This window comes from Adiantum capillus-veneris, chromosome 2, assembly GCF_014529385.1.
Source record: "Adiantum capillus-veneris isolate H3 chromosome 2, ASM1452938v2, whole genome shotgun sequence".
Classification (NCBI taxonomy): domain Eukaryota; kingdom Viridiplantae; phylum Streptophyta; class Polypodiopsida; order Polypodiales; family Pteridaceae; genus Adiantum; species Adiantum capillus-veneris.
This window is the reverse complement of record NC_140932.1, coordinates 143,215,428-143,240,176: the sequence shown is the minus strand read 5'-3', so window position 1 is coordinate 143,240,176 and position 24,749 is coordinate 143,215,428. Positions and strand designations below refer to the sequence as shown.

Here is a 24,749-nt window from a genome sequence, read left to right as displayed (position 1 = left end):
GGGATGCGAACGAATGATCAATATCATAAGAAAGTGCCGAATACAAGGGACGCAAGTAATCACATGAAAACGGGGCTGACAAGTTGGGGGAAGTGGCACATACTTCCCTTATATACACCCCCGGGTTGAGAGAGCTTGACGCCCACGTCAAGCCGGGGTTTTGAGAGGTGCCGATACAAAAGTTGATGCCGAGGTTTTGGGGCGGATATTTACAAGGGAGGGAGTGAAGTGTTGCCAAAATGTCTAGCTACCTAGGGTGATGCTAGTTACAAGTGGGGGGGAGGACTACTCTATGTTGTTGTCATGTAGTGTGTTGTCCTCCTCTTCAGTGGGCATGTTGTAGAAGCGCAGCACAAGGGGTCTTCCGAGTCGAAGCATGATTTCTTCAGGTACCCAAGTGCATTCTGTCATGGGGCGATTGCGCCATTTGACATAGAAAAGTTGTCCCCGGCGCCCAAAACGCGACTTTAGGATGGCCTCCGGCTCATGTGGCGGGCCATCCTTTACATATTCGGGGAGGCTTCTACCATAGGTGTTATCCGGCACGAACCTTTTGAGTAGACTTACATGGAAGGCGTTGTGGATGTTGATGTGTGATGGTAGATGCAGCTTGTAGGTGATGTCGTTGTAGGACTTGAGCACTTTGTATGGCCCATAGTAGCGGTGGTTGAACTTCGGGGAGAGGCCTTGACGGAGGGTGATATTCTGGGAGCTGACGAGGACTAAGTCACCTTCTTGGAAGAGTTCGGCAGGCCTTCGCTTTTGGTTGGCGTATTTGGCGATGCGTACCTTGCTTTGCTCGAGACTCTTCTTTGCCCTTTGCATGCGGGTTTGCCATTGTTGAAGAAACTCTTCACATTCCAGATCCTGGGCATGCACATCGCCGGTTGCTAGTGCAAGAGGTGTGATGACTTCTTTACCTGTGGAGAGCTCGAAGGGGGTGTAGCCAGTGCTGCTGTGGATGGAGTTGTTGTAGTGGAATTCCAGGACGTCCATGTATTCGGACCAGTCCTTCTGATCTGCCTTGACGTAGCTGCGGATGTAGTCTTCAATGCCTTGGTTGAGTCTTTCAGTTTGGCCATTGGTTTTTGGGTGGTAGGCGGAGGAGAAGCGGAGCTGGGTACCTAGCAGTTTGAAGAGCTCGCGCCAGACGTTGCTGAGGAAACGGGTGTCGCGATCAGAAACTATGGCGAGGGGAAGGCCGTGGTATTTGAAGACTTTGGCGAAGAAGTGTTTGGCGACTTGGTAGGCGGTGACGGGAGGCTTTGCAGGTATGAAGTGAGCTTGCTTGGTGAAGTAGTCGACGACCACCATGATGGTAGTGTGGCCGTGGGAGGGGGGGAGGTCGACGATGAAGTCCATACTTACCATGTCCCAAGGCCCTGAGGGTGTTGGCATGGGGTGGAGGAGGCTAGCAGGCTTGACTCTTTGAGCTTTGACCAGTTGACAGGTTGGGCAGGTGCGCACGTAGTCGATTACGTCGTCCTTCATTTTTGGCCACATGTAGTGTTGATGGAGTTTGTCATAAGATCTCTTCTGGCCACCATGTCCAGCTAGCTTGCAGTCATGAGCCTCCCACATGAGGTCTTTCTTTAGCTCTGGATCATTGGGGATATAGATTTTTCCATGCGCGTAGAAGAGGTTATCTTTGACTTCAAAGAGACCCACTGCAGCTTTGCCAGAGATGTGGTCGTTGAGCATTCGGAGGACAGCAGGATCAGCTTTTTGAGCGTCGAGGATGCGTTGGCGTAGAGTGCTAGTTGCTGTGGATATGGCTGTGAGGGTGGGCATTCGACTGAGGGCGTCGAGCATAACATTTGTGGTGCCAGGTTTGTGGATGATGTCGATGTCGTATTCTGCCAGTGTATCTTGCCACCTGGCTTGCTTGGGGGTGGGGTTGTGTTTGGAAGTACTTGAGGGAGATGTTATCTGTGTATACCTTGGTGTGCTTGTCTTGAACATAGTGTCGCCACTTTCGGAGGCAGTAAACGATAGCGAGCATTTCCTTCTCATGGGTGGTCCATCTTGTTTCTACATCTGTGAACTTGTGAGATTCGTAGGCGATGGGCTGATGCTCTTGCATGAGGACTCCACCAATGGCACCATCGGAGGCATCTGTATGCACTTCAAATGGTTTGGTGAAGTCGGGTAGTCGGAGGACGGGGGTACTACACATGGCGATCTTCAGGTTCTCAAAGGCTTCTTCTTCTTTAGAGGTCCACTGAAAGGGTTTGTGGCCTTTGGTTATCTCTGTAAGTGGCGCAGCAATCTTGCTGAAGTCGCGGATGAAGTGGCGTGTGTACTGACAGAAGCCCACAAACTCTCGGACTTCTTTGATGGATGTCGGGAGGGCCCACTTGATGACGGCGTCGACTTTCTTGGGATCCACCATAATACCCTCTGACGTGACAATGAAACCAAGGAACTCGATTTTCTGGACAGCAAACTCACACTTCTCCAGCTTGGCATATAGCTAGTGTTCGCGGAGGCGTTGGAGTACTGCGGTGACATGCTTCTGGTGCTCTTCTAAAGTCTTGCTATAGATGAGGAGATGGTCAATGTAAGTAATGAGGAAATCATCTATCATGTCCCGGAAACTGTCATGGATTATTCTGCAGAAAGTGCCAGGGCCGCCGGTGAGACCGAACCCCAGGACCATCCATTCCCAAGAGCCGTAGCGTGTGCGGAAGGCAATCTTCGGGATGTCTTTTGAGGCGATGCGGACTTGGTGGTAGCCTGAGCGGAGGTCGATGCGAGTGAAGTATTGGGCACCCTGTAGTCTGTCTAGCAGATCTTCCATGAGGGGAACGGGGTACCTGTTCTTGATAGTTATCTTGTTGAGGGCCCGATAATCCACGCATAGTCGCATCGAGCCGTCTTTCTTCTTCACAAACAAGACTGGGGCCCCAAAAGGAGAGCTGCTGGGCCTGATGAAACCTTGATCCTCTAATTCCTGGAGTTGCTTCTTGAGCTCTTTTAGCTCGGTGTCATTCATGCGGTAGGGTGCCTTGGCCGGGGATGTACTCCATGGAATGAGATCAATTTCGTGTTGAATTTGACGGGGAGGAGGTAGGCCGGGGGGGAGTTCTGGGGGCATGACATCCTTGTACTTCTGGAGGATGGGGGTAAGTGAGGGGTCACCCACTTTGGCCTGCTCGATGGTGATAGAGTTGAGCCTTGCTGTGGGCTGCTCCTTGGCTTGCATGATGCAGAGGTGAACCTGAGCTCCTTTCTTGAGAGCCCTCTCTGCTTGCTTTGCACTCATGAGGTTGAGTTTGGGGGACGAGTATTCTGGGATTTTCTGTTTGCCTTTCATCGCTGCTAACTGCGCAGGGTCTTGGCGGTTGATAGGGGGGTTTTTGGTTTGCAGATGCGCTTGACGGGTGAATGCCTGCTGCGTTGTGAGTCTGACGCCTTGTACTGTCACTGCTTTGCCTTGATTATTCAGCAATAATTGATCCACCTTCATGCCTAGGAGTGCAATGAGGTACTTGTCGTTGAAGGACAGACCAATGATTGCCTCAAAGTCGTCCATTGGGACCACTATGAAGTCAAGGCGACATGTGAATTCACCCATCTCGATCCTGACTTGACGGGCTGCCTTTACATTGCTATCCTTTCCTTGGGCAAACTTGACTGTAGTTTCATTGACGGTGGTGAGGCGTAGGCCCAGGCGAGCGGCGCACTGCGGGGATAGAAAGTTGTGTGTAGCGCCTGAGCCTACCATGATCCATTGTTGTTGGGTCCCAATTGTTGCCTGGACATATAAGTTTTGAATGTTCGTGATAGCTGCTGCCATGCATTGAGGGTGGAGGGATACTGCTCCAATCCGAAGTTGTTGGTCAACAATAGGGTCATCCGTTTCTTCGATTCTTCGTTGGGGGGGGGGAGGGTGGTTCTTCGATTTGGATGGTGTTGGCTTTGCTAGATGATGTTGAGGCATGATTGCGCTTGCGTACACAAGCGTAGTTGGGGCCGTGAGCAATTCGACAGTCACTGCACCAGATGCGATCGTGGTGCGGATTGTTATTATTGCCGTGGTAAGTGTGGGGGGCAAAACTGGTGGACATGGTGTTGTAAGAGTTGCTCGCAAAAGAGCTGCGTTGGATTAAGGCGCCATTTCCGCGGCCTAATCCAGGGTTGGCATTAGGTGGTGTTGGGCGGGGAACATTGCTTCTGTTATTATGTACAAATCTGCGGCCTTGCCCGGCGGGTGGGTTAGGCCGGTGGTTGGGGGCAAAATTGTTGGGGCGAGGGTTATTTGGAGGCAAACCTGGTGTGGGGTTTGTGTCGCGTAGCTTTTCTGCCATATTGGCGGCCACTTCCCAGGTGTTGGGATTCTGTTTTTCGACCTCTCGACGGGCCCAGTGCTTAAGGCCGTACAGGAACCCATGTAGCCTGTCTGCTGTGTGCATCAATGGGAGTTGGAGCATGAGTCGACGGTATTTGACAATGTATTCTGATATGTGGCCGTCCTGGCGTAGATCGTGCCATGAATCTCTGATTTTGTTGCCCTCATTCTCTGGGACAAAGTAGCTGAGCATGTCTCTTTGTAGGTCCTCCAAGTCCTCCCAGCGCTTTGATTGCTGTTCAGTGAGGAACCATACATAGGCGTCGTCGGTCAGAAAGGTTTTGGCCACTTGCACCCATCTGCGTCTGCCTATGTTGTTCCACTGCATGTAGTCTTCTACCTCGCTGAACCACTTGTTGAGTTCCAGTGAGGTGCGGTTGCCTTTGTATTTCTTTGGGGGATTGGGTCTGAATTTTCCCAGTCTGTTTTCATCTTCTAGGTGTCTGTCAGGGCTATAGTAACGTCTTTCACTTTGATCATCGTGATAGTCTTAGTCTTCGGGTCGCGGTCGTCTTTGTGTGTTACGCCGCATGTTGACATTATTGGTGCCTGGGCGATCTTCGTATCGTTGGCCTAGCTGTGTTTGAATCAGGTCGCCCATGTTAGCCGACATCAAGTTGATCTGTTGTTCCACGGAGGCCATGATGCGTGCCTCCAGTCTCCTTTCTATTGTGTCTTGGGCATCTTGTCGTGTCTTCGTTTCCTTCTTCTTCTCCTTCTTATTCAAATCAGGCTCGGTTCTGTATCTGTCATCATATTCTTGATCTCCAGCCATTTCTGTACTTTTGTGGCCGAAGTCGAAAAGAAAAACTCAAAAATGTCGAAAACTGAAAAACTGCGAGAAAACGGCTTGAAAACGTTGAAAAACTATGAAACAGTGTGAAACGGGGTCCAAAACGACGAAAACCGTGAAAAACGGCTCAAAAATGATGAAAACCGGTCCCAAACGGTGTAAGACGGGGCAAAACGTTGAAAAACAATGGGAAACGTGGAGAAACGCGTCAAAACGGGGCAAAACGGGCCAAGAATGCGGAGAACACGGTGAAAACAGGGCGAAACGCGGGTCAAACGAGGCAAAACGGTGAAAAACTGTGGGGAACGTGGAGAAAACGCAAGGAACGGGGCAAAACGGGGCAATCACGCAAGGGACGTGGTGAAACGGGGCAAAACAGGGCAACACGGGTCGAGAACGCGGAGAAAACGTGGAAAAAACGAGGCAGACGGGCCGAAAACGTGGTGACAACCATGGGCCACGGGCCGACGTCGGGGACTCGAGCCGAAGCTCTGATACCAAGTGTGACGCCCTCGTTCGGGGCGTCGCGGGAAAGGGGCCGCGCCGGCTCACCTGCGATGCAAACGGGGCCTCCAGGCAAGCAAACGCATATACAAGAACGCAACTTGAAAACTGAACGCAAGAGGGACACGAGAGTGAGGGACGCGAACGAATGATCAATATCATAAGAAAGTGCCGAACACAAGGGACGCAAGTAATCACATGAAAACAGGGCTGGCAAGTTGGGGGAAGTGGCACATACTTCCCTTATAGCACTGCATGATTGGGACAATGACGCAATGTGGATACATACTTTTTGGCTCCTCTATGCAACCCATTCGTCTTTAAGGGGGAATGGACAATCCTAATTTGGAGCAGCCTAGTCCACCTGATGGGCTTGACGAAGATCTATTGGAGTGGCTAGAAGCTACCAAGTCTATGCCTTGTTATGTGGCCTCCATTCAATCTTTGCCCGAGGATACAACCTCTCCCCATGTTCTTGCGGTAGCTGACACCGGTGTGCCACCTAAGCCAACAACAAGAGTGGAGGTCACAGAGATAGATGTTGATCCCTTAGCTGCTCCCTCAGTGAAAACCTTTGGACTTGGCGAGCCTATCAAGGATCATTGGAGAGGAAAGAAATCTCCTTTATAGGAGTTTACCAACATCGCAAACTTCACCTCAGCCCCCTCGGTGTCTGACTCTCCTACCAAGCCAAAGCTCTCCTCTGTTTATGATGAACTGCCCTTCGACGAGCTTCCAAAAAGATGGTTACAATAAGAATATGTTGTCCTTATCTCTATTTCCATTCTAAAAAGCATCACCAAAAATTTGTATAAACCAAAGCTTGTCCGAAAGGCTTTCTTGTAGACATCTCCCGGAGCGGTTCTGATATGATGATATCCGCTTTTCAAATCAATCCTTTTGAAACAAGAGGATCCTTGAAGTTGGTCAAGAATATCATCGATCCTTGGAATCGGCAATCTGTTTGATAGTGATTTTATTGAGAGCTCTATAATCAGTGCACATTCTCCAAAATCTGTCTTTCTTTAATACTAACAAAACCAAAGAGCAGTAGGGTGAAGTACTCGGTTGGATAAGAGCCTTTTTAGGAAGGTCTTTCACGTGGTTCATGATTTCTTCATTCTGGGCTCGGCTAACATGGTAAAGTGGCCGGTTCAGTGGTGGGCTTCAAGGAATTAGATCAATAGTATGATCCTTAGGACGAGATGGAGGTAACTCGCCTGGTAGGCCTTCAGAGAAACAATCAGCATGTGTGGAGAAAATCTTGGCGTTCTTTGCCTAGTTCAGACATGTTCGTTCTGTGTTCATCATTCAACTCTTTCAAATAGATCGAGTAAACAAAAAGATTGGATTTCATTAATTTTGAAATGGCCGAAGCGGATACAATAGGGACGGATTCGCCCTTCAATTTTACATCTAGTATAAATTTTCTGCCCTTTTTATTTGTCAAAGTTGCTTTCTTGGCCCGATAGTCAACCGCAGCGTTGTTCTTATGGTACCGAGGGACTTCTAGGAGGACGTCACACCCTTCAAAGGCATGATGTAAAAGTCCTCGTGCCCTAAATATCCCTAACAATGCAAAAGAAGTTTGCCAATGACAAACGTAATGGCTACATCTCGTCCGGGCGTCGCTAGAATTGCCTCTGTTGGTGGCCCCATCCTGTCGGGCGTAATCTCGAGCCACGCCGCCAATTCAGGTGAAATGAAGTTGGCCTCGGCTCCTCCATCGAGAAAGATAAGGGATTCCTGATCTTTCACTTTGCCCCAAGCTCGGCAAAGTTCTGTACTGTCATCTATTTGGCTTGGGTCGACGGTTCCTATGCAATCTGGTACCAATCCTGCTTTAATCTTGCCTTTTTTGCCACGTTCCTTTGTTGCTCTAGAACTCTTTGGCCTATATTCAGTCTGTCCTTGCTGTGCCTTTTTGGGGCACTTTGCGGAGATGTGTCCTTGTTCCCCGCAACCAAAACACTTCCTCTCGTAAGCCCTTTCTCTAAGAGTCAGTAGGGGTCGTGTATCCTTCTTTTTCTGGGGACTCTTTTTCTTTCTACTTTCATTGTTGGAAGTCTGACTGGTCCTTTGAGTCAAGATTTCATCAATGGGGTAGGTCAAATTCCCCGAATGTATTGAGAAACCCTGTTTTGCATGACCCATTAATTCTTGAATAGAGTCTGACTTTTGTTCAAGGCAGTAATCTCGGATCTCCGTAGGGAGTCCGCAACAAAACCGCTCAATCTGTTACCTTCTTAAATGAAGAGGTCGGTAGAAAAGAGTCCCAAAACCTCTCACAATATGCGTCCAAAGAATCTCCCTTGGTCATCCAAAGATGGTTCCAAGCGGTTCTTACATCCCGTTCGCACTCCCGTGTCAGCCAAGAAGAAATAAAGAGCGGTTTGAATTTCAACCACTTGATTGGAGCTTCTTTCCTTAGAAGAAGAGTGGACCACCATGTTTGAGTATTTCCTTTCAGAAAAGATGGAGCCCTCCTGATCTCAGAGTGCTCTGAGTAATGCCCTCCAGAGAAGGCTATGTCAAACTGCTGGATGACGGCCAAAGCCCTTGGAGCATCTCGAAATCTAGAAAAGGATTCAAAATTTTATTGACTGTCCACCCTCTTTAAATTCCTTAGTCTTCTTGCTCTTGTCTTCGAGGAAGTCGTATTGGTTGGCTCTGTAAAAGTACTTCTTCTTTGCATAAAACATGTGTTCGTCAGAGCCCGAACCGTCAGATGGTGATTCCTCCATAGAGCTATCAGAAATTGGTCAAAATCTAAGTTTCTTTACCTTTTTCTTGCTTTTTCCGAAGCTTTGCTTTCTGCTTGGCTTCTTGCCCTTCCTGTCCTCCTCACTCGAATCGGCAGAGCTAGAAGAACTGTCAGCAGAAGAAGAGAAAGAAGAATTGGGTAGTCCTTCAAAATACACACGCTTCTTCTGCTTTCTTGCAGTTGCAAAAGAAGATTGATGGCCCAAGTAACCATGGTAGTCAGTCCCCTCCTCGCGCTTCTTCAATTGCTTTTTCGATTGATTCTTCGTGTCCAAAAGATGACTGATCTAGGTTTGAACCACCTCTTGAAGTTCTTCTTTTGTAAACATCCTCGGAGTAGGAGGTTTCTTGATTGCCGGTTTAATTGGTGATTCGATGGCTTTCTGCCATTGAGTATGCACTTCAGCCATGGACTATTGAGTAAAATATTTTGCAAACTGGGGATCTTTAGCAAACTAAAGCATTTGCTTTGTGCACTCAACCTATTGTGGAGGTTGCATCTCCAAAAGTTCATATTGTGTAGGCCGAGGTGGCCCGTACTCATCTTCTATTAAGTCGTTTGAATCTTCTGCGTTGCCTCCTTTCGCCTCAACAGTTGCAGAAGAGATCGAATGACTCTTTTCGGAATCCATAAGCGTCGCAAGAAAAGGGATCGGATTTCGGTAGAAGAGAAATCGGCCGTGCTCTGATACCACTGTAACAAACTTGGACATCCCAAGCCAAGATTTTGTCGTGACACAACAAAGATTCACTTCAAAACACTTTACAAAATCAAGAGAGAGAGTCGACACGGCCCGACGTAGTTCCGTGCCAAGAGATATTGGCCCCAAAGACTGGCGCTCCTTTTGGTATTTCTTTTATATTAATCTTTGAGCAAAGTACAATTGCCCGCGGGTGCTCGCTCTTGGACTCTGCGTCCAAATGCTCTGTAGAGTGAGCCCCCTTTGGTTCATTATAAAGGTTACAAGGGTTGCTAAAAGCAAAGCCCCAAAAGCCTTAAACTCAAAAGCAATGTCTCCCAAAAGCAGCCAGCGTAAATCGCGGAATTCCGTACAGTCAGGCCGTGTCAGCAGCCAGCGCGTTTTTCGACAATCCGTACAGCTAGCGCTTTTTTCGGGCATCCGTACAATAGTCAACGTGAGTTGCGGCTGTCCGTACAGCAGCCACGTCAACATGCTTCTTCGCTTATTTTTTAATGGCACCTAGGTCCCTCGACAAAGGTCCATAAGTTAGACATGCCACGTCATCAATTTGTGACAGTTTGTCCAATGTGAACTCCAGCCCAATTGCAACTAATTGCTTGTCCTATGCCAGTGACGCTGTAGCCTTGCTACATTGACCTCGCAATCAAGAGTGTGTGATGGGTTCTTTGGGCTGTAGATTTCCAGCCAGCAAGAGCGCATCAACCCTAACTAGGTGGCCCCTATCTGTAGGACCCTAGGTCACTTATCCTGGTATATTAGTGACCCTTGCCCCTCTTTTCTCATTAATCTAGTAGTATGAGCACACTCTTGAGTTATTGAGTTTTTGCTTGGGTCATTCTCGCTCGCTCTCTCTCTCTCTCTCAGAGACAGCTCGGACGTTTCTTACTAGAGATACAAAGCCATCGGGACACACTACTACAGCCACGCACAGCTACACAGACAGAGGGGAGACAGTCGCAGCTCACAGACTTCTTTCAGAGGATTGCCACCCCTACCTCATCAGATACTCAGAGAGGAGTGACACTCCCACAGGCGGAGGTGAACCGAGCTAGACGACGACCACGAGTCCCAGGCTACAGGGGCATGAGCTCCCACCACCGACAGATCGAGGAGATCCGAGCCCGGGAGCGCCATGCCACTGAGGAGCGAGTAGCTCAGATGAGGGCCGACCCGACAGCTTTCATCCGGGTAGCCTTGGCACCAGCCCCGCCCATGTACCACATCTTACATCCCCCCATTTGTACAGGATGGAGCTAGAGAGCTTGATGCATTCTCATGATTGTACTACCTTGAGCATATAGACATGCATATACCCCTAGAGATAGAGCCCCATCCCTCCTCAGATACTCCATTACCTACATTCAGTTCAGTTTTGTATCAGTTTTGTTTCATTTGTCTTTCCGATAGACGGATGACATACACGCCATGTACATTTGATTTGTCTCATAGGCCGATTTCGGCCTGACATAGACGTTAAAAATCTTTCTTTCTTTCTTTCTTTCTCTCTCTCTCTCTCTCTCTCTCTCTCTCTCTCTCTCTGTGCCTCTCTTAGTTAGTGTTTGTCTCCATATTCTCTCCTCTTCATTCCTTCATGGTATCAGAGCTAGAAGCCTTAGAACCGTTTGGAGGCACTACGACACGATTTGAGAGCCTCTTGTGAGAGATTTCTTTCTGGTAACTTGTTTCAATTTGCTACGTTTTTGCATCAGTCCTTAGGATCAAGGGATTTTGTCACCAAAAGCCTTGTTTCTTGCACTTGTCTGCATGGGTTCTCACCTTTACTTGCAGCCCTCTTCACAAGGTTGTATCTGGACGTACGTACGGATCCAACCTGTACGCTTTTTTTTGGCTTAAAAAAAAAGCGGCCAGGCTTATCAGTGCTTGTTTTCGCCCTTGTTCTGGGTTACTTGGGCGCCTTATTCTAGAGAGCTTTCTTTGCAATAGATACAAGAAGTCACCTACAGAGCCTTGCGCAAGGGGAGTACCCACCGTAATGTATGTTTTTGGCTTAAGAAAAAAAAAAAATACGAATTTTATGTACCTAACAACTCAATCCATTCGGTACTACGTACAGGACGGACCAAATACGTACTGTATTTTACGTACCTTTCCACCTTGCCTCTTCATAAGATCCGTATTTTGTGGAGTTCTCGCCAGAAATCGTGTGAACTCTGCTTTTTTTTTGTTGCAGCTGGGCTTTTCAGCTCATCATGGCCTCATCTACGCAAGATCTACGCATTACTATTGCTGATCTTTTGGACAGCGTCAGATTGGCCCCTTGACTTTTGGCGTCTACATCTGTGTGTTTTCAGCATACCTTTCCTAGATTGGGCGTGTACAAGCTTGGGTGACCCCTTCTCTGTCAACTTTTGCTTGTGTGTTTTCTGAGACCACTTGCATTTTTGCTGGCTGCTCGAAATTTGCAATTGCTGCCACTAAGCAACCCTAATCAGGCCCACTCGCTTGTGTTATTGGTTTCCCTTTGAGTGCTGCAACTAATCAGTCCTCGCATGTGCCTTATTTCATCCAGAGCCACATTACGGACTGTTTTTCTGCAATTTCCTGTAGATCCTCTCCATGCTTGCGTTATTGGTTGCAGATGGTGTTTTTAAACTCGCATTCCTCACTGGAGATTCTGCTACCTTGACGGTTATTCATTGATTATGCATTGTATGGTACTTTTGCTAGTACTAACCCATTGGTAGATGTGCAAGATACTATGGCAATGTCTGCGGTAACTCCTATGACTGTTGCCAACTGCTGTAGTTCATGCAACAAGTACACAAGATTCCTCTTTCTTGCATGCTTCTGCTTTCCCCACTATTACTTTTGCTTCTTTGCCAATGTCATTCATTCCAGTCTCTCAAATATTTTAAGCTCCCAACTCTATCTGATGCTTAAAAGTTGACACCTCAGGAGTCGGGTCTAATTTCATGTAGTTTCTCTTAAGCAGTGCAAGAGTGTGGCCTATCATTCATAATCCACAATCTATCTTTTGGCAATTCAAAGATCTCATGGAGTCTCAAGCCACTGCACTTATAGTTCATGGTACATCTCCATCTGTGGCCTCTTAGTTTCTCCCTATCCACTATGGCTTGTCAATGTTGGAATGCTCTCTATGCCTTTTAAGGATCTATCTCTACCACCAAGCTTACTAAGCTTGAGAAGGAAATAGATAAGCTACCTATTTTATAGAGAAACAACATCATTGCGTAGATTGGAGAGTTCTCATGATTAAGTTGTAATTGGAGGAGTGTGGTTTCGAAGTGACCTATTGGGTTCACAAGCTCTTTGGTAAGCTTCCTTCATCTTTGAAAACTTTTGTGACACCATTATTCTCCGGGTTCTCTTTCCCTCTCATGAACAAGTCATCCCTCTTTTAAATGACCAATGCTTAAATAAGAGAAAGAACTAGGGAAACAATGCTCTTGTTACTCAAAATAAAGGGACCAGAGTAAAGTTCAAAGGTCATTATGAACAGAAATCCTTTGTAAAACAAGATCTCTCCAAGAAGTTGATTTTGAAATTAAAGCAAATTTTGAAGAATTAGACACAACAAAGGCAAAGAAAAGTTAAAAAAAGAAGGATCTACAAAGGTTGCTCAATGCTTATTTTGCTCGTGCCTTTTCCTCTCTCTCTCTCTCTCTCTCTCTTCTAGTAAGGCTTTTCTCATGGTGATTTCATCTCTTATTTTATAAGAGCTTGAGGTTATGGCCACGAGTCAGTAGATAGGTGATAGTTGGAATCCTCTCATATGTCTCACACTTCTCACAACATAAAGAGTTATCGGACTATCTCTTCATCATTTCATAGTGGTGATGATTTGACTTTGCTTGCGTCGTGTTCGAAATACTGTCTTGGTAATGCAGTCTTGAATGATGTGCTACATTTTCCTAAGCTTTCAAGTAACATCGTCTCTATCTCCAAAGCAACTTCTAAAGGTCTTGGAGTTCATTTCGATGATCAAGTCATTTATAGAAGGAACTGTAGCAGGGCTACAGTCACTGGCCATGGGACAAGCAGTTAGTTGCAGTTGGGCTTGAGTTCACAATGGGCGGACTCTCGCCTGGGCAGTGACACGTGGCAAGTATTACGGATGATGGTCCAGTGGACACCGTGGCCAGATCACCACCACCTCAATTAGGAGATAGGCTTAGCTGGATTGGGATATCTGCCAGCTGTTGGTGACTCTTTAGGAGATACATATGAGTAGTTGGTTCTAGTCGTGGGTACGCATCATCATCTACTTTTGTATGGTCAGTCGTCTAGAGTCTATCATCTTCAGTTATATGCAGCACGTCTGCACCATCCCTGCACAATTGAACCTCGACATCCCCATTGTACATATGAGATCTGGGCTGAAGCTGAGTGTGTTGCCATGTCAGAGTCTGTATCGGTTTCTTTGAGTTTGTCGATGTTCATGCTGTTCATGTTCAGGTTCTGCTGAGTCGTATTGTTGTTGCTCTGTTGTTCATTGTCTTCTGTGGAGTGAGATATCACGCACATTGCACTAAGGAGCACCCACTATAGAGAGTACGACACATTATCTCCGCTACAAAAATCTCTCTATTGTGGCTTATGGTTATCAAGAAGTGGTCAATCTTTCTCTTCGAGTTTGCAACAGTAAGAGTCACATCCGCATTTGTTCTTCTCTCCATCCAAGCACTTATCCCAGATGATGAGAGCATTCTTTAGCACTCTCACTTTGGTCATGTTCCTATTGCTACTTTGCAACATCTTGTTTCCAACAATATGGTTATTGGCAGACAACACAAGGACTTTGGTCTAGAGAATTCCACTTTTTGTACCTCTCGTATTTTGGAGCTTGTTCATGCTAATTTTGCAGGTCATATAAAGGTGGATTCTTCTGGTGGTTCTAAGTATTATTTGATATACGATGATTATTTTTCATGAAAATTTCCTTGCCAAGATGTTTAATGCTCTCTTACTTTCAAGAGTGGATTAGTCAAGTTACAAACCAATCTAATCTCAAAGTCTCTATTTTGAGAACTGACAATGAGGGTGAATTTATACCATTTGATCTGTGCTCTCTTCAAAAGACAAATTTCTCTCCCCTACATTCCCTAACAAAGTGATGCTGTGGAGAGGAAGAATAGGACAGTAAAGGAGATGTCTTGCACTTTCTTGCATCATGTCCAGGTCCAAAAATTGCAGGGTACTCTAACTATTTTGAAGAAAGAGCATAAAGAGAAGACTTGATGATAGATAGCAACATATTCATTATACCTAATTAGATTGGCATGAACAATACTTTGCAAGAGAGAGAATTAGAGAAGTTGACAACAATTGAGGATCGGATTTACTTGAAGCCGGTCCCCCCTTCAAAAGGCTTTTGTATTATAGATTTTCCCATAATGAGAGACTTGGTACAATACAAGCTTTGTGTTCTTTTAGACTTAATCGATGCAATGAAGATGAAAAGCTTCATGCATCGAATTATGTCCTTAATCAACTTAATGAGAGCATTAACTTGTCCCCGGCCTCGGTCCCAAGACCTCAAACACCTTCAAAGGTGGAGAGAGCTAGCAGGGAATGAGGGTAGGGAAGAGGAAGAAGTACGAGAAAGAAGTACCTTTCTCACCATAAATTACTCTTGTAGCATAGCTTAGCATAGTAATATAAATGGTAGAGAAGATGAGCATGCCATTGAAGCTTGGCTCTTGATTGGATTTACACTCTATAGTCAAGAGTTGTTGGTGTAGGCTCTCAACTTCTCAAGCTTGGAGAAGGAGATGGAGTCCTTTGCTTCACACCATCAAAGTGTGTGTGTGTGTGAGAATGAGAATAAGGATGCCCAAATCAGTCCCCCCTCTCATGCTTGGTCTCCCACCATCGACAGATCGAGGAGATCCGAGCCCGGGAGCGCCGTGCCACTGAGGAGCGAGTGGCCCGGATGAGGGCCGACCCGACAGCTTTCATCCGGGTAGCCTTGGCACCAGACCCGCCCATGTACCACATCTTACATCCCCCCATTAGTACAGGATGGAGCTAGATAGCTTGATGCATTCTCATGATTGTACTACCTTGAGCATATAGACATGCATATACCCCTAGAGATAGAGCTCCATTCCTCCTCAGATACCCCACTACCTACACTCAGTTCAGTTTTGTATCAGTTTTTGTTTCATTTGTCTTTCCGATAGACGGATGACATACACACCATGTACATTTGATTTGTCTCATAGGCCGATTTCGGCCTGACATAGACGTTAAAAATCTTTCTTTCTTTCTTTCTTTCTTTCTCTTTTGTATCATTTAATTATATCATTTGGACAAGTGTCCTCTCTTCCTTCTTTGAGAGAAAGAGCTTAATCATTTATTTAAATGCATCTAAATTCTCATTGGATCCCTTTAAAGCCTATCCAATAGGATTTCAACACGTCATGAGGGCAAAATGAGGAGGATCTTGACATGTGTCTTTTATGCTTCTTAAGAGATCATGTTTGAATTGAACACTTCAAGCACCTTAGTCATTTAAGCATTACAATCTTTTATGCCTCTTGAGAGATCATGCTTGAATTGAACACTTCAAACATCTTAGTCATCTAAGCATGATAAGTACCTCAAGCTTGGGCAAGGTTCCGACAAACACCTTAAGCACCTTAGTGAGCAAGCATGACAAGCACCTCAAGCTTGGGTAGGGTTCCCACTTCAAGGTCAACCCCAGCTTGCTTAAGGTCCCGACTCCTAGATCTAAGGACCTTTAACACTAACCTTCGGAGGTCTTTAATGAAGCTAACCCGAAGGTCTTCTAAGCTCCATTATATACACGTCTATATTCTACCTCTTGTTCCCATTTATCTCCCCCATATTAAATGATCAGTTCGATATGAGAAAATCTTTTTGGAATAGGTAGATATTAGATTTTACGACCGGAAGGGTGTTTTTAAAGTTGACCATCGCATAGGAAAGGCTAGGATGCACTTTGTCCTTCAAAAGTCAAGGTCAAAATTTTTTTATTCTTCAACTTGAGCACGACGAAATTGTGCAAGCAATCCTAATAACAAAGAGCCATACATGCAGTGTGCTTTAAATAGGAAAAATGCATCAGTTAAGAACATAGGAGAGTATTATGTGGATATAAAATATCAACACAATAGAGATTGATAATATGTGTGGCACATGAAACCCAAAGCGTAGATACTTCAAAGAAAGGTTGCCTATCAAATGCTTGAGCCGGCTTAGGCACTTTCAAGAAAGGTAAGGATAGAGCCATGTTTAAAATTTCTTGACAATGCCTAAGAATTTCTTTGCAGGGTAAAATGGGAAGGTAGTCCTTCTTGGTGAAGGCTTTATAAAAGACCACCCTTCACTTGGAAAGGGCTATTGAATCAACTTGCCCGTCGTTGGGAAGGGCTGCCAAAAAATTTCCATGCATGTGCAAGGCTAGAGAGAAAGGAAGGGTCGCAATTTTTGGGCTTGATCATGCCTCTCCCTCCCTCATTTTGGGTCAAAGCTGTGGCTACATCAGTTTCTCATCTCATTGCTCTCTCACAAAAGCGAACAGGATCACTCTAGAGGAGGTATTCACACTTATTATCACTCATCTTCATGTTTTTGGATGTATTGCATTCATGCGCCTTCAAAGAAGAGGATTTTAGATCCTAAATCCACCAAGGATTTCTGTATGGAGCCTTCTTTGAAGGATATCGTTCTCTCTCGTGATGCTCGGTCTGATGAGACTAGATTTGATCTTGCCTCTATTCAAGCTTCTTCGTCCTCACGTTGGTCTTGACCCATTCCTAGGTGTTGAGATTGTAGAGCGACTTCTAGCACCTCCATCCCCTGTCAGTGCTGTCGTCACCAATCTTAAAGAAATTTTGTGTTACGCTCCATTCACATAAAGATTATGTGGTACCAATCATAGTTTGTTTTAGATGCGTTTGAAATAGTTTACAAACGTTGAAAATGACATTTTAACTTGGCCGTAATTGGGTTAAAAAAGGGAATTTCTTTGCGATGGTCATTGACTTAAGATTTCTTCTAATGTTCAATGCCTTAATGTGATGAAAATGCTTGTTAAATGCTTGATTTTGTCAATGGTCATTTTGAAGCTGAACGCTATGCCTGTAAAACACTAAAAAATCAGGGCCACGTGTGATTTGTCTGAGGGTTTCGATTCAACTTCGTTTGGTACTTCCAAACCACAATACTTGAATGCCTTAACACAATAGAACATTCAAAAGTGCCTTCATTCTATTTGCAGGTGTTGATCCTATCGTATGAGACCTTCAGGATGCATGCAAAGAAGCTACAGCAGACAGGAAGCTGTGATTTACTTATATGTGATGAAGCTCATAGATTGAAGAATGACCAAACCCGTACCAACAAGGTTGTCGATTATGCCATTTATTTCAAACTTAGCATAGTCTTGCCTTTGTGTCACGCTGGCAGTAAGCAAGCAAAGTTTCTCTCATGGATGCAGGCTTTGGCAGGTCTCCAATGCAATAGACGTGTATTGTTATCTGGAACACCTATGCAGGTGAGAAGCATAATTTTTGTTGTACGAGAAGTAGTTGAGGTGAATGTACAGTTTTTAATCATAAAATTTCACAGAATGATCTGGAAGAGTTTTTTGCAATGGTCAACTTTACAAATCCAGGGATTCTTGGTAATGCAGCCTCATTTCGTCGCTACTTCGAGGTTGTGATGCAGAACTTGTCAAACTTCAAATTTGAATGCTCATTATATTTGTGAAATATGTTGATTTGTTCTTTTGAAAATTCACATAGGCTCCTATTCTTAATGGACGTGAACCGAATGCTAGTGAGGAGGACAAGACCAGGGGTGCAGAAAGGTCTGCAGAGTTAAGTGACAAAGTTAATCAGGTATTCTGCATACTGCATTTGAGTGGACATACTTTGGAGCATAATTGCCCATCAAGGTTTCTTAGTACTTGTTTGTTGGTATTTTTTGCCAGTTTATCTTACGCCGGACAAATGCTTTGCTTTCAAATCATTTGCCACCAAAGGTGCTCAACCTTTTTCTCTTCCCATCCTTGTGTGTCTGTGTATGTGTGTGATGTGCAACACATGCAAATGCGTATTTGCATGAAGATGTGCAAGTTGTGTGCGAGCGCACTCATGCACACCCATAAACACACTCTATGGAATAATTCATTTTAGAAAGCCATTTGTTCAAGAGATTCAAATCAATAATTTTTATACAACAAACGATTGAGATTTGGAACTGGTTCTTTTGAAGGCAATGTTTTGGATTCAAAGAATGCCTTAGGAACCCTTCTTGGATGCTAAAATAAATGATGCTGATGGGAGCCATGAAGGCAATTTTGTGTACTTGTGACATTGAAAGCAGGTTTATTTTTCTTGATTCAACAGTAAAAGGAGGAAATTGTCTGATAGTTGCACCAAAACACTTATAAGGATTTGCCGAACTTCATTGAAACATTTTACATCTGAAAAAAAAGTTTTTTCTATCAAAAGCTTTTTTGGGGTGGGACTTGCTATCAACTTGAGTTTTCTTAGGCTTTAGGTTTGGGTACATGTAGGGTAAGTAATAATTCTTGAAGCGTGGCAGCATATGTATTAATACTTAAAGGAAACCTCAAGCAAATCTTTAAACAAAAACTTGGAGAAACCTGAAATGTTGCAGATTGCAAGCCTGAAACTTCGAATTGTTTCAAAATTCAGAGATATTGATTTGCCAGACCTATCCCTCTTGGCTTTGAGATGCTTGGTGCAGGAATGAACTGTTCTCTACTTGGTTGTTTGCCAGCAATAGTCAAAGATAATTTGCTTGTGGGCTTTGCATTAGAAGCTCTTTTCCAGAGTAATGTTGCTTGCTCAGCATTTTCAGGGTAGTACCATGTTTGTAGGGAATCTGATAGCTTGGATTTTAAGTATTTACTAATGAAGATATTTTTCCTGAACAGAACAAAAGTAACATATTGCTTAGAAATCAGAGCTTCGTATGATGTTCTAGAGCTATGTCACCTCCAATGGTCCTAGGCCTACACATTGTGGATTCTTGTTAGAGAAGAAGGTGAGGGATGCAATGTGGAGGCTAAAGAATGGGAAAGCTTAACATCATGATGGTTTGGTAGCGGAACAATTTGCATCCTTGTGAGATATGGGCATCAACAGTGGCCATATCTCTTGTTTTTGATATGGCTATCTGTGAAGAGACGTTTCCAACGAGCTGATCATCATATTATACAGTTATACAAGAGCGGAGACCCATTGGTTCCCAAAAACTACATGACCATCATGCAAGCCAAGATATAGTACTTTAGACCACATTTCACATTCAGAGCAATTAGAGGAGGGTTGGGTGCAGAGAAAGAGGACCTATTGCTGCATTATGGATCTGTGCAAAGCTTTTCATATAGTGCCACCTGCGAGTATGATGAGAAGGAAGTAGGATATTGGTATCCAAGTGGAGATACGTTGGAGTATCTATGACTTATATGAGATAGTGGCAGCCAGAGTGCATGCCCAGGGGGTATATCCGCTTTAGTTTTAGCAAAACCATTGGGCTAAAGAATGTCTGCTTTCCCCTATGCTATTTGGGCTTTACATAGATGATGTTTTTGGATATTGAGAGGAGGTGTAGGGGCTAGTTTATGTTAGTGCTTCCCAAGGATACTATCTCTGCCCTTGCTACGTTACCCGTCTTGGACTTGCCCCAAGATCCCACAAATGTGGGCGCCCTTGAAGAGAGAGATAGTATCACAAGACGGGCACCATGTGCGAACGGAAAAGAACAGATTGAATAGACTTTTAGCACTTCAATAACAACTGAACTGAAAAAGAGAGAGCACGCGCGACACGGAGTGGCGGAATTCCACCCCAGAGAGTACTGGCCCCAAACCTTGGTGCCCCTTTGATATTTCTTTATAATACTTAAACTCAGTACAATGCCGGTACTCGCGCTCTGTACCTTCTCACCGAAGCGTGCCAGAGAATGAGCCCTCTGCACGTATTTAAAGGCCCTTGGCCATAAAAAGTTGTTTATATGAAAAGTTTGAAACTCAAAAGCAACTGGCCCAAGAGTTGGCGTTGAAAATCAACCATCGTAAATCACGGAAATCCTTACAGGTTGCCACATCAGCACAGTCAACGTGAAAAGCGAAAATCCGTACTGGTTGCCACGTCAACAAGTCAACGTAAAATCCAGGTGTCCGTAGACCTTGCTGCCACATCATCTGTTGAATACACAAGTCCTTCTATGTGTGTGGGTCTTGCTTTATTTGTTCTCTTTAGGTCACTTGGGCCCATCAAACAGGGTCCTATAAGTTGGCGGGAACTTCTTTAAAAATAGACCCACTCGACGGGGATCTGTAAGTTGGTGAGAACTTCAACTTCTTTTACTGCTTCTAGGGTTTAGGCCCCTCGGCCGTGATCTGAAGGTTGGCTTTGTTCTTCGATGGCTTGACACGTCAGCAGTTTGTGAAATCCCCCCTTCTTGTCGTCCGTGATTACAACATATCTGCAAAACAACTCGAGTTAGCTCAAAAATTTCAGAGGGTCATTCCGAGGGATAATCAGTCTGCTCTTTTTTTTGTTAAGGAGTTGGCTTCTCCTCTCAGCTTTTTTGTTAAGAAATTGGCTTCTCCTTTTGTCCAGATCGGAACTCTTAATATTCCGGCGTAGTAAAATTAGCCATCACAGGCAAATCGCATTGATCTTCCACGAGTGTCTTGATGCACTAAAATTACATACCCAAGCAATCTCATCCAATTAGAAATATTCAGTGGTTGGCACATCACAATGCAACACAAATGCTCACATATGCATGTTACAAGACATAGAAACATAAAGTCGCCGATGAACACTCCTTCCACATAACCTAACAAGGTCCGAGCCGAGAGATATTCAACGACTCCCTCATCACTCCTGTCGCATAACCTAAAAAGGTCCGGGCCGGGAGATATAGAGGCCTTTTACATTCAAACGCCCGGCAGACCATTGCCTGCGTCGTTTGGAGGTGTTGAGAGTAACCACTGCTCATACTTCTTTATACTCCTCCTGCATAACCATCCAGGATCGGGCCGAGAGTAACAACAACAATATTTTTCAAGCATTTAATACTCCCCCCGCAAATAACCACAAGGGGGTCCGGGCCATGAGTATGTGCAAGCATTCTCAAACATCATTTCTCAATACTCCACCCGAGAGTAAATTCACCAATCACTGCAACCAGTATTTAAAACCAGAGTCAAACAATTCAAATCGGCACCAAGACAAGTTTAAAACCGATACCATCCATTTCAAACAAATTTTTAAACAATACTTTCTTAAACAGAGTGCAAAAGTATCTAACTATGAAACAACTAGAAAGTTCATTCAGGGTTTTGTTCAGACAACCGAACTTTAAGGTCACAGGCTTGCCCTTCTGCATCATGGTGATGGTTCGATTCCGAGCCTGGAGAGTCGTATCATTGTGGTCATGCCAAGGCATGCCCAAGAGAACGTCGCAATTGCCCAACTTCATAATGTGGAAATCGTCTTTTCCATCATAATCTTGGACAGTCACTGGAAGAGCACCAATGAGTGGTACCACTTTTTGAGTTTGCTCCGTGGCTAGCTCGGCTTCAGTTTCTCCACCCTCTATATTATAATCAAAGTGCATCTGCTTCAAGAATTTTGGATGGATGAAGGTCTCTGTAGCTCCGGGGTCAAAGAAAATAAGGGCTTCAAAGCCATTGACTTTGCCATATGCTCGACATAATTTATTTGTACTCTCAAGGCGTTATGTCATAGATACAGGGACTAGTCCAATAGCGGGTCTAGCTCTCTTAGCTGGAGGTGGCGTTGGGGTTTTGTTGACCGTTGGTGCGGGCGTCGACTCCGCTTGTCTATCAGTCCGATGGGTGGGGACAACTAGAATGGTTATGTAATGTACAACTCACACTCATCCAAATGGGCTAACACGTTTCCTACATTCTTTTCGTGCTGTTTCCATGATGCAAAGAATATGAGAATGTCATCAAGAAAGATAAACACACACACGCCAATCATATTACCAAAACGACGTATTATGAGACGGTTGAATGTACCCACAACACCTGTCAATCCAAAAGGCATAACCACATACTCCCATCGCCCTCGCTTTTTGCGAAAGGCGGTCTTGTAGTATCGCTTTTAAATACCTTACATGATGGTATCCTCTTTTGAGGTTGACTTTGCTGAAGACCTTTGCCCCATTGAGCCTATCGAGGATATACTCAATGCAAGGCATCGGAAACTTGTTCTTGACGGTCATCTTGCTCAAAGCCCTGCAATCGACACACAAACGAAACTAACCATCCTTCTTGCGGACAAACAAAATAGGAGCAACAAAAGGACTTACACTCGGGCGTATGAATCCTCTGGCTACCAACTCCGTGAGTTGCCGCTCTAGCTCTTCTTCTTGAGTCTTGTTCAAACGGTAGGGAGCCTTAATGACTGGCTGTGCCCCCTACGTGAGTATGCGATGGTCCTCCAGCCGCTCGGGAGGGAGCAGGGTAGTTTTCGTACGTCAAACGGAACCACTCGTTCCGTCCGGCCGGACCCGTCCCGTCCCGTGCGTTCCGTTCGTTCCGTCCGGTGACCTTTTTCGGCAGTTTATGACCGTTGGCAGCTTTTTGACCGTTTTGCAACGTCCAGTTTGTAGGCCTTTTGGAGCCGTTTGCGGGCAGTTTTGAAGCCAAATGCAAGCCTCTCTTGATGTGTTTTAGGATTGCTCATCGGGAGCATGTGAGCGTAATTGGTCCGCATACTCCCTCATCCACACCAAAATCCGAAACAAGCTCTCAACGAAGCAATTAGAGCGACTTATCTATTGTCGCTCCAATTTACGCATGTTGCGCTCTATGCATGAGATGCCTATGGCTCGACAGGTATAAATTATAAATTATAATCACGACTCACTCCGTTTTCTATACTCTAGAGTCTAGTCTTTAATTAGTTTGAATATACTAATTATGTTTTCATTGTTCAATGTTGTAAATGTCAAATAGGTCAACGTGGATGAGCTCACACTTACGATTGACACTCTAAAGAGTGTCAATAAAGAGCAAGACCCTGAGGAGCAAATAATTTTTCGTAAGCTCTACTTGGAGCTTGAGGAGATTGATCGCCGGGTTTCTCGCACACGATCACGCAAGAAGGTCGTCATCCATGGAGTTACATCGGCTACAAGAGGCAGAGGTGCCAAGGCTACAAGAGGTAGAGGCAAAGCATCAACAACACCCACGGAGGCTCCTAGGACCTATGTGCGGCGAGGCTTCGGAAGCGGCTCTTGTGCGGCGGCCATCACTATGGAGGATAGAGAGCCTCGAGAGCCAGAGTATGATGATGAAGGCAACCTCATTAGTGATGGAGATTATGAGCCATCATCCTTCGACTCTTGTGAGGAAGAGGATGATGTTGATGAGCAAGGCTCAGAAGAGGAAGATGAGGAAGATTATGAGAGCACTAGTGACTAGTGACTTTACTATTTAGTCTCTCTATTATGGTGTGCCACTTTTTGAGTACTTTGTAGCCCTTGCCACTTGGTCCCCCCACTTTTTTGTATCCCTTGCCACTTTTTGAGTACTTTGTAGCCATTGCCACTTGGTCTCTACTTATCAAATTTCAATGATCATTTTGGTTTATGTAATGCTCATTCTCTTTAGTCTTTGAGTCTTGACTCTTTACATTGTAGTATTGTAACTACTAACTTGTAATCTATACAAATGTCAAGTTTCTATAAGTAAGTATTAAGGCCTAAGCCTTAGGCCCTTAGACTTGAGAATTATTTGTTTTTTTAAATTTGAACGTACATAACGTCATCGTACATCATAAATTTTTTTAGTTCGTTTAGTACCGCACATCATCGTACGCGTACAAAACGTACGGGACTGTACGAGACTACTATGGGAGGGAGACAGGGTGGAAGATCATCCTGCAAAAAGAGATGCTCATACTTGGTAAACAAACTTGAATACCTTTGTGGAGCCTTGAGGTTCTGAGTGACTGGAGAGGCATAAATGAATGTCGCTTGTGCTCCTCGTGGTAATTCACGCTTCGCCTACACATGAGAAATGAGAGGTGTAACCGGCTTGGACACTCCAAGCGAGCAACACACGAACAGAAACTTCATAATCACTGAACTTTGAGAGAGAGAGAGAGAGAGAGAGAGAGAGAGAGAGAGAGAGAGAGAGAGAGAGAGAGAGAGAGAGAGAGAGAGAGAGAGAGAGAGAGAGAGAGAGAGAGAGTCGACACGGCTCGACAGAGTTCCGTGCCCAGAGGTATTGGCCCCAAAGATTGGCGTTCCTTTCGGTATTTCTTTTTATATAAGTCTTTGAGCAAAGTACAACTCCCGGGGTGCTCGCTCTTAGACTCTGCGTCCAGATCCTCTGAGAAGTGTGCCCTCTTGGGTCACTTATAAAGATTACAAGGGATGTTAAAAGCAGAGCCCCAAAAAGTGTTAAACTCAAAAGCAATTGGTCAAAAATCTTCCGGTAAAAACATCCAGCGCAAAAGGCGAAAATTTCCATACAGCTTGCCACGCTAACCTGCCTGCGTGAAAAGCGGGATTTTCGTACTAGCGTGCAATGTTAGCAGCTGTCAGCGCAAAACGCGCAAATCCATACTGTTTGCCACGTCAGTATGCGAGTGCAAATGTCGGA

General features: G+C 45.0%; 2 protein-coding genes across 2 annotated transcripts in view; both read left to right on the top strand.

The window, feature by feature from the left end:
* Nucleotides 1-24,749, top strand: part of RAD54 (DNA repair/recombination protein) — a 92,261-nt gene that overhangs the window by 9,332 nt on the left and 58,180 nt on the right. The window contains exons 5-9 of the mRNA XM_086490842.1: nucleotides 17,343-17,468; nucleotides 17,562-17,618; nucleotides 17,693-17,779; nucleotides 17,869-17,964; nucleotides 18,057-18,107. Coding sequence (XP_086346968.1) covers nucleotides 17,343-17,468; nucleotides 17,562-17,618; nucleotides 17,693-17,779; nucleotides 17,869-17,964; nucleotides 18,057-18,107 — 417 coding nt within the window. The remainder of the gene's footprint in view (nucleotides 1-17,342; nucleotides 17,469-17,561; nucleotides 17,619-17,692; nucleotides 17,780-17,868; nucleotides 17,965-18,056; nucleotides 18,108-24,749) is intronic.
* On the top strand, nucleotides 22,481-23,887 carry LOC147463778 (uncharacterized). The gene is made up of 2 exons (XM_086529502.1): nucleotides 22,481-22,976; nucleotides 23,097-23,887. The coding sequence occupies exons 1-2, from the start codon at nucleotides 22,938-22,940 to the stop codon at nucleotides 23,562-23,564; spliced, it is 507 nt and encodes a 168-aa protein (XP_086385628.1). The 5' UTR covers nucleotides 22,481-22,937; the 3' UTR covers nucleotides 23,565-23,887.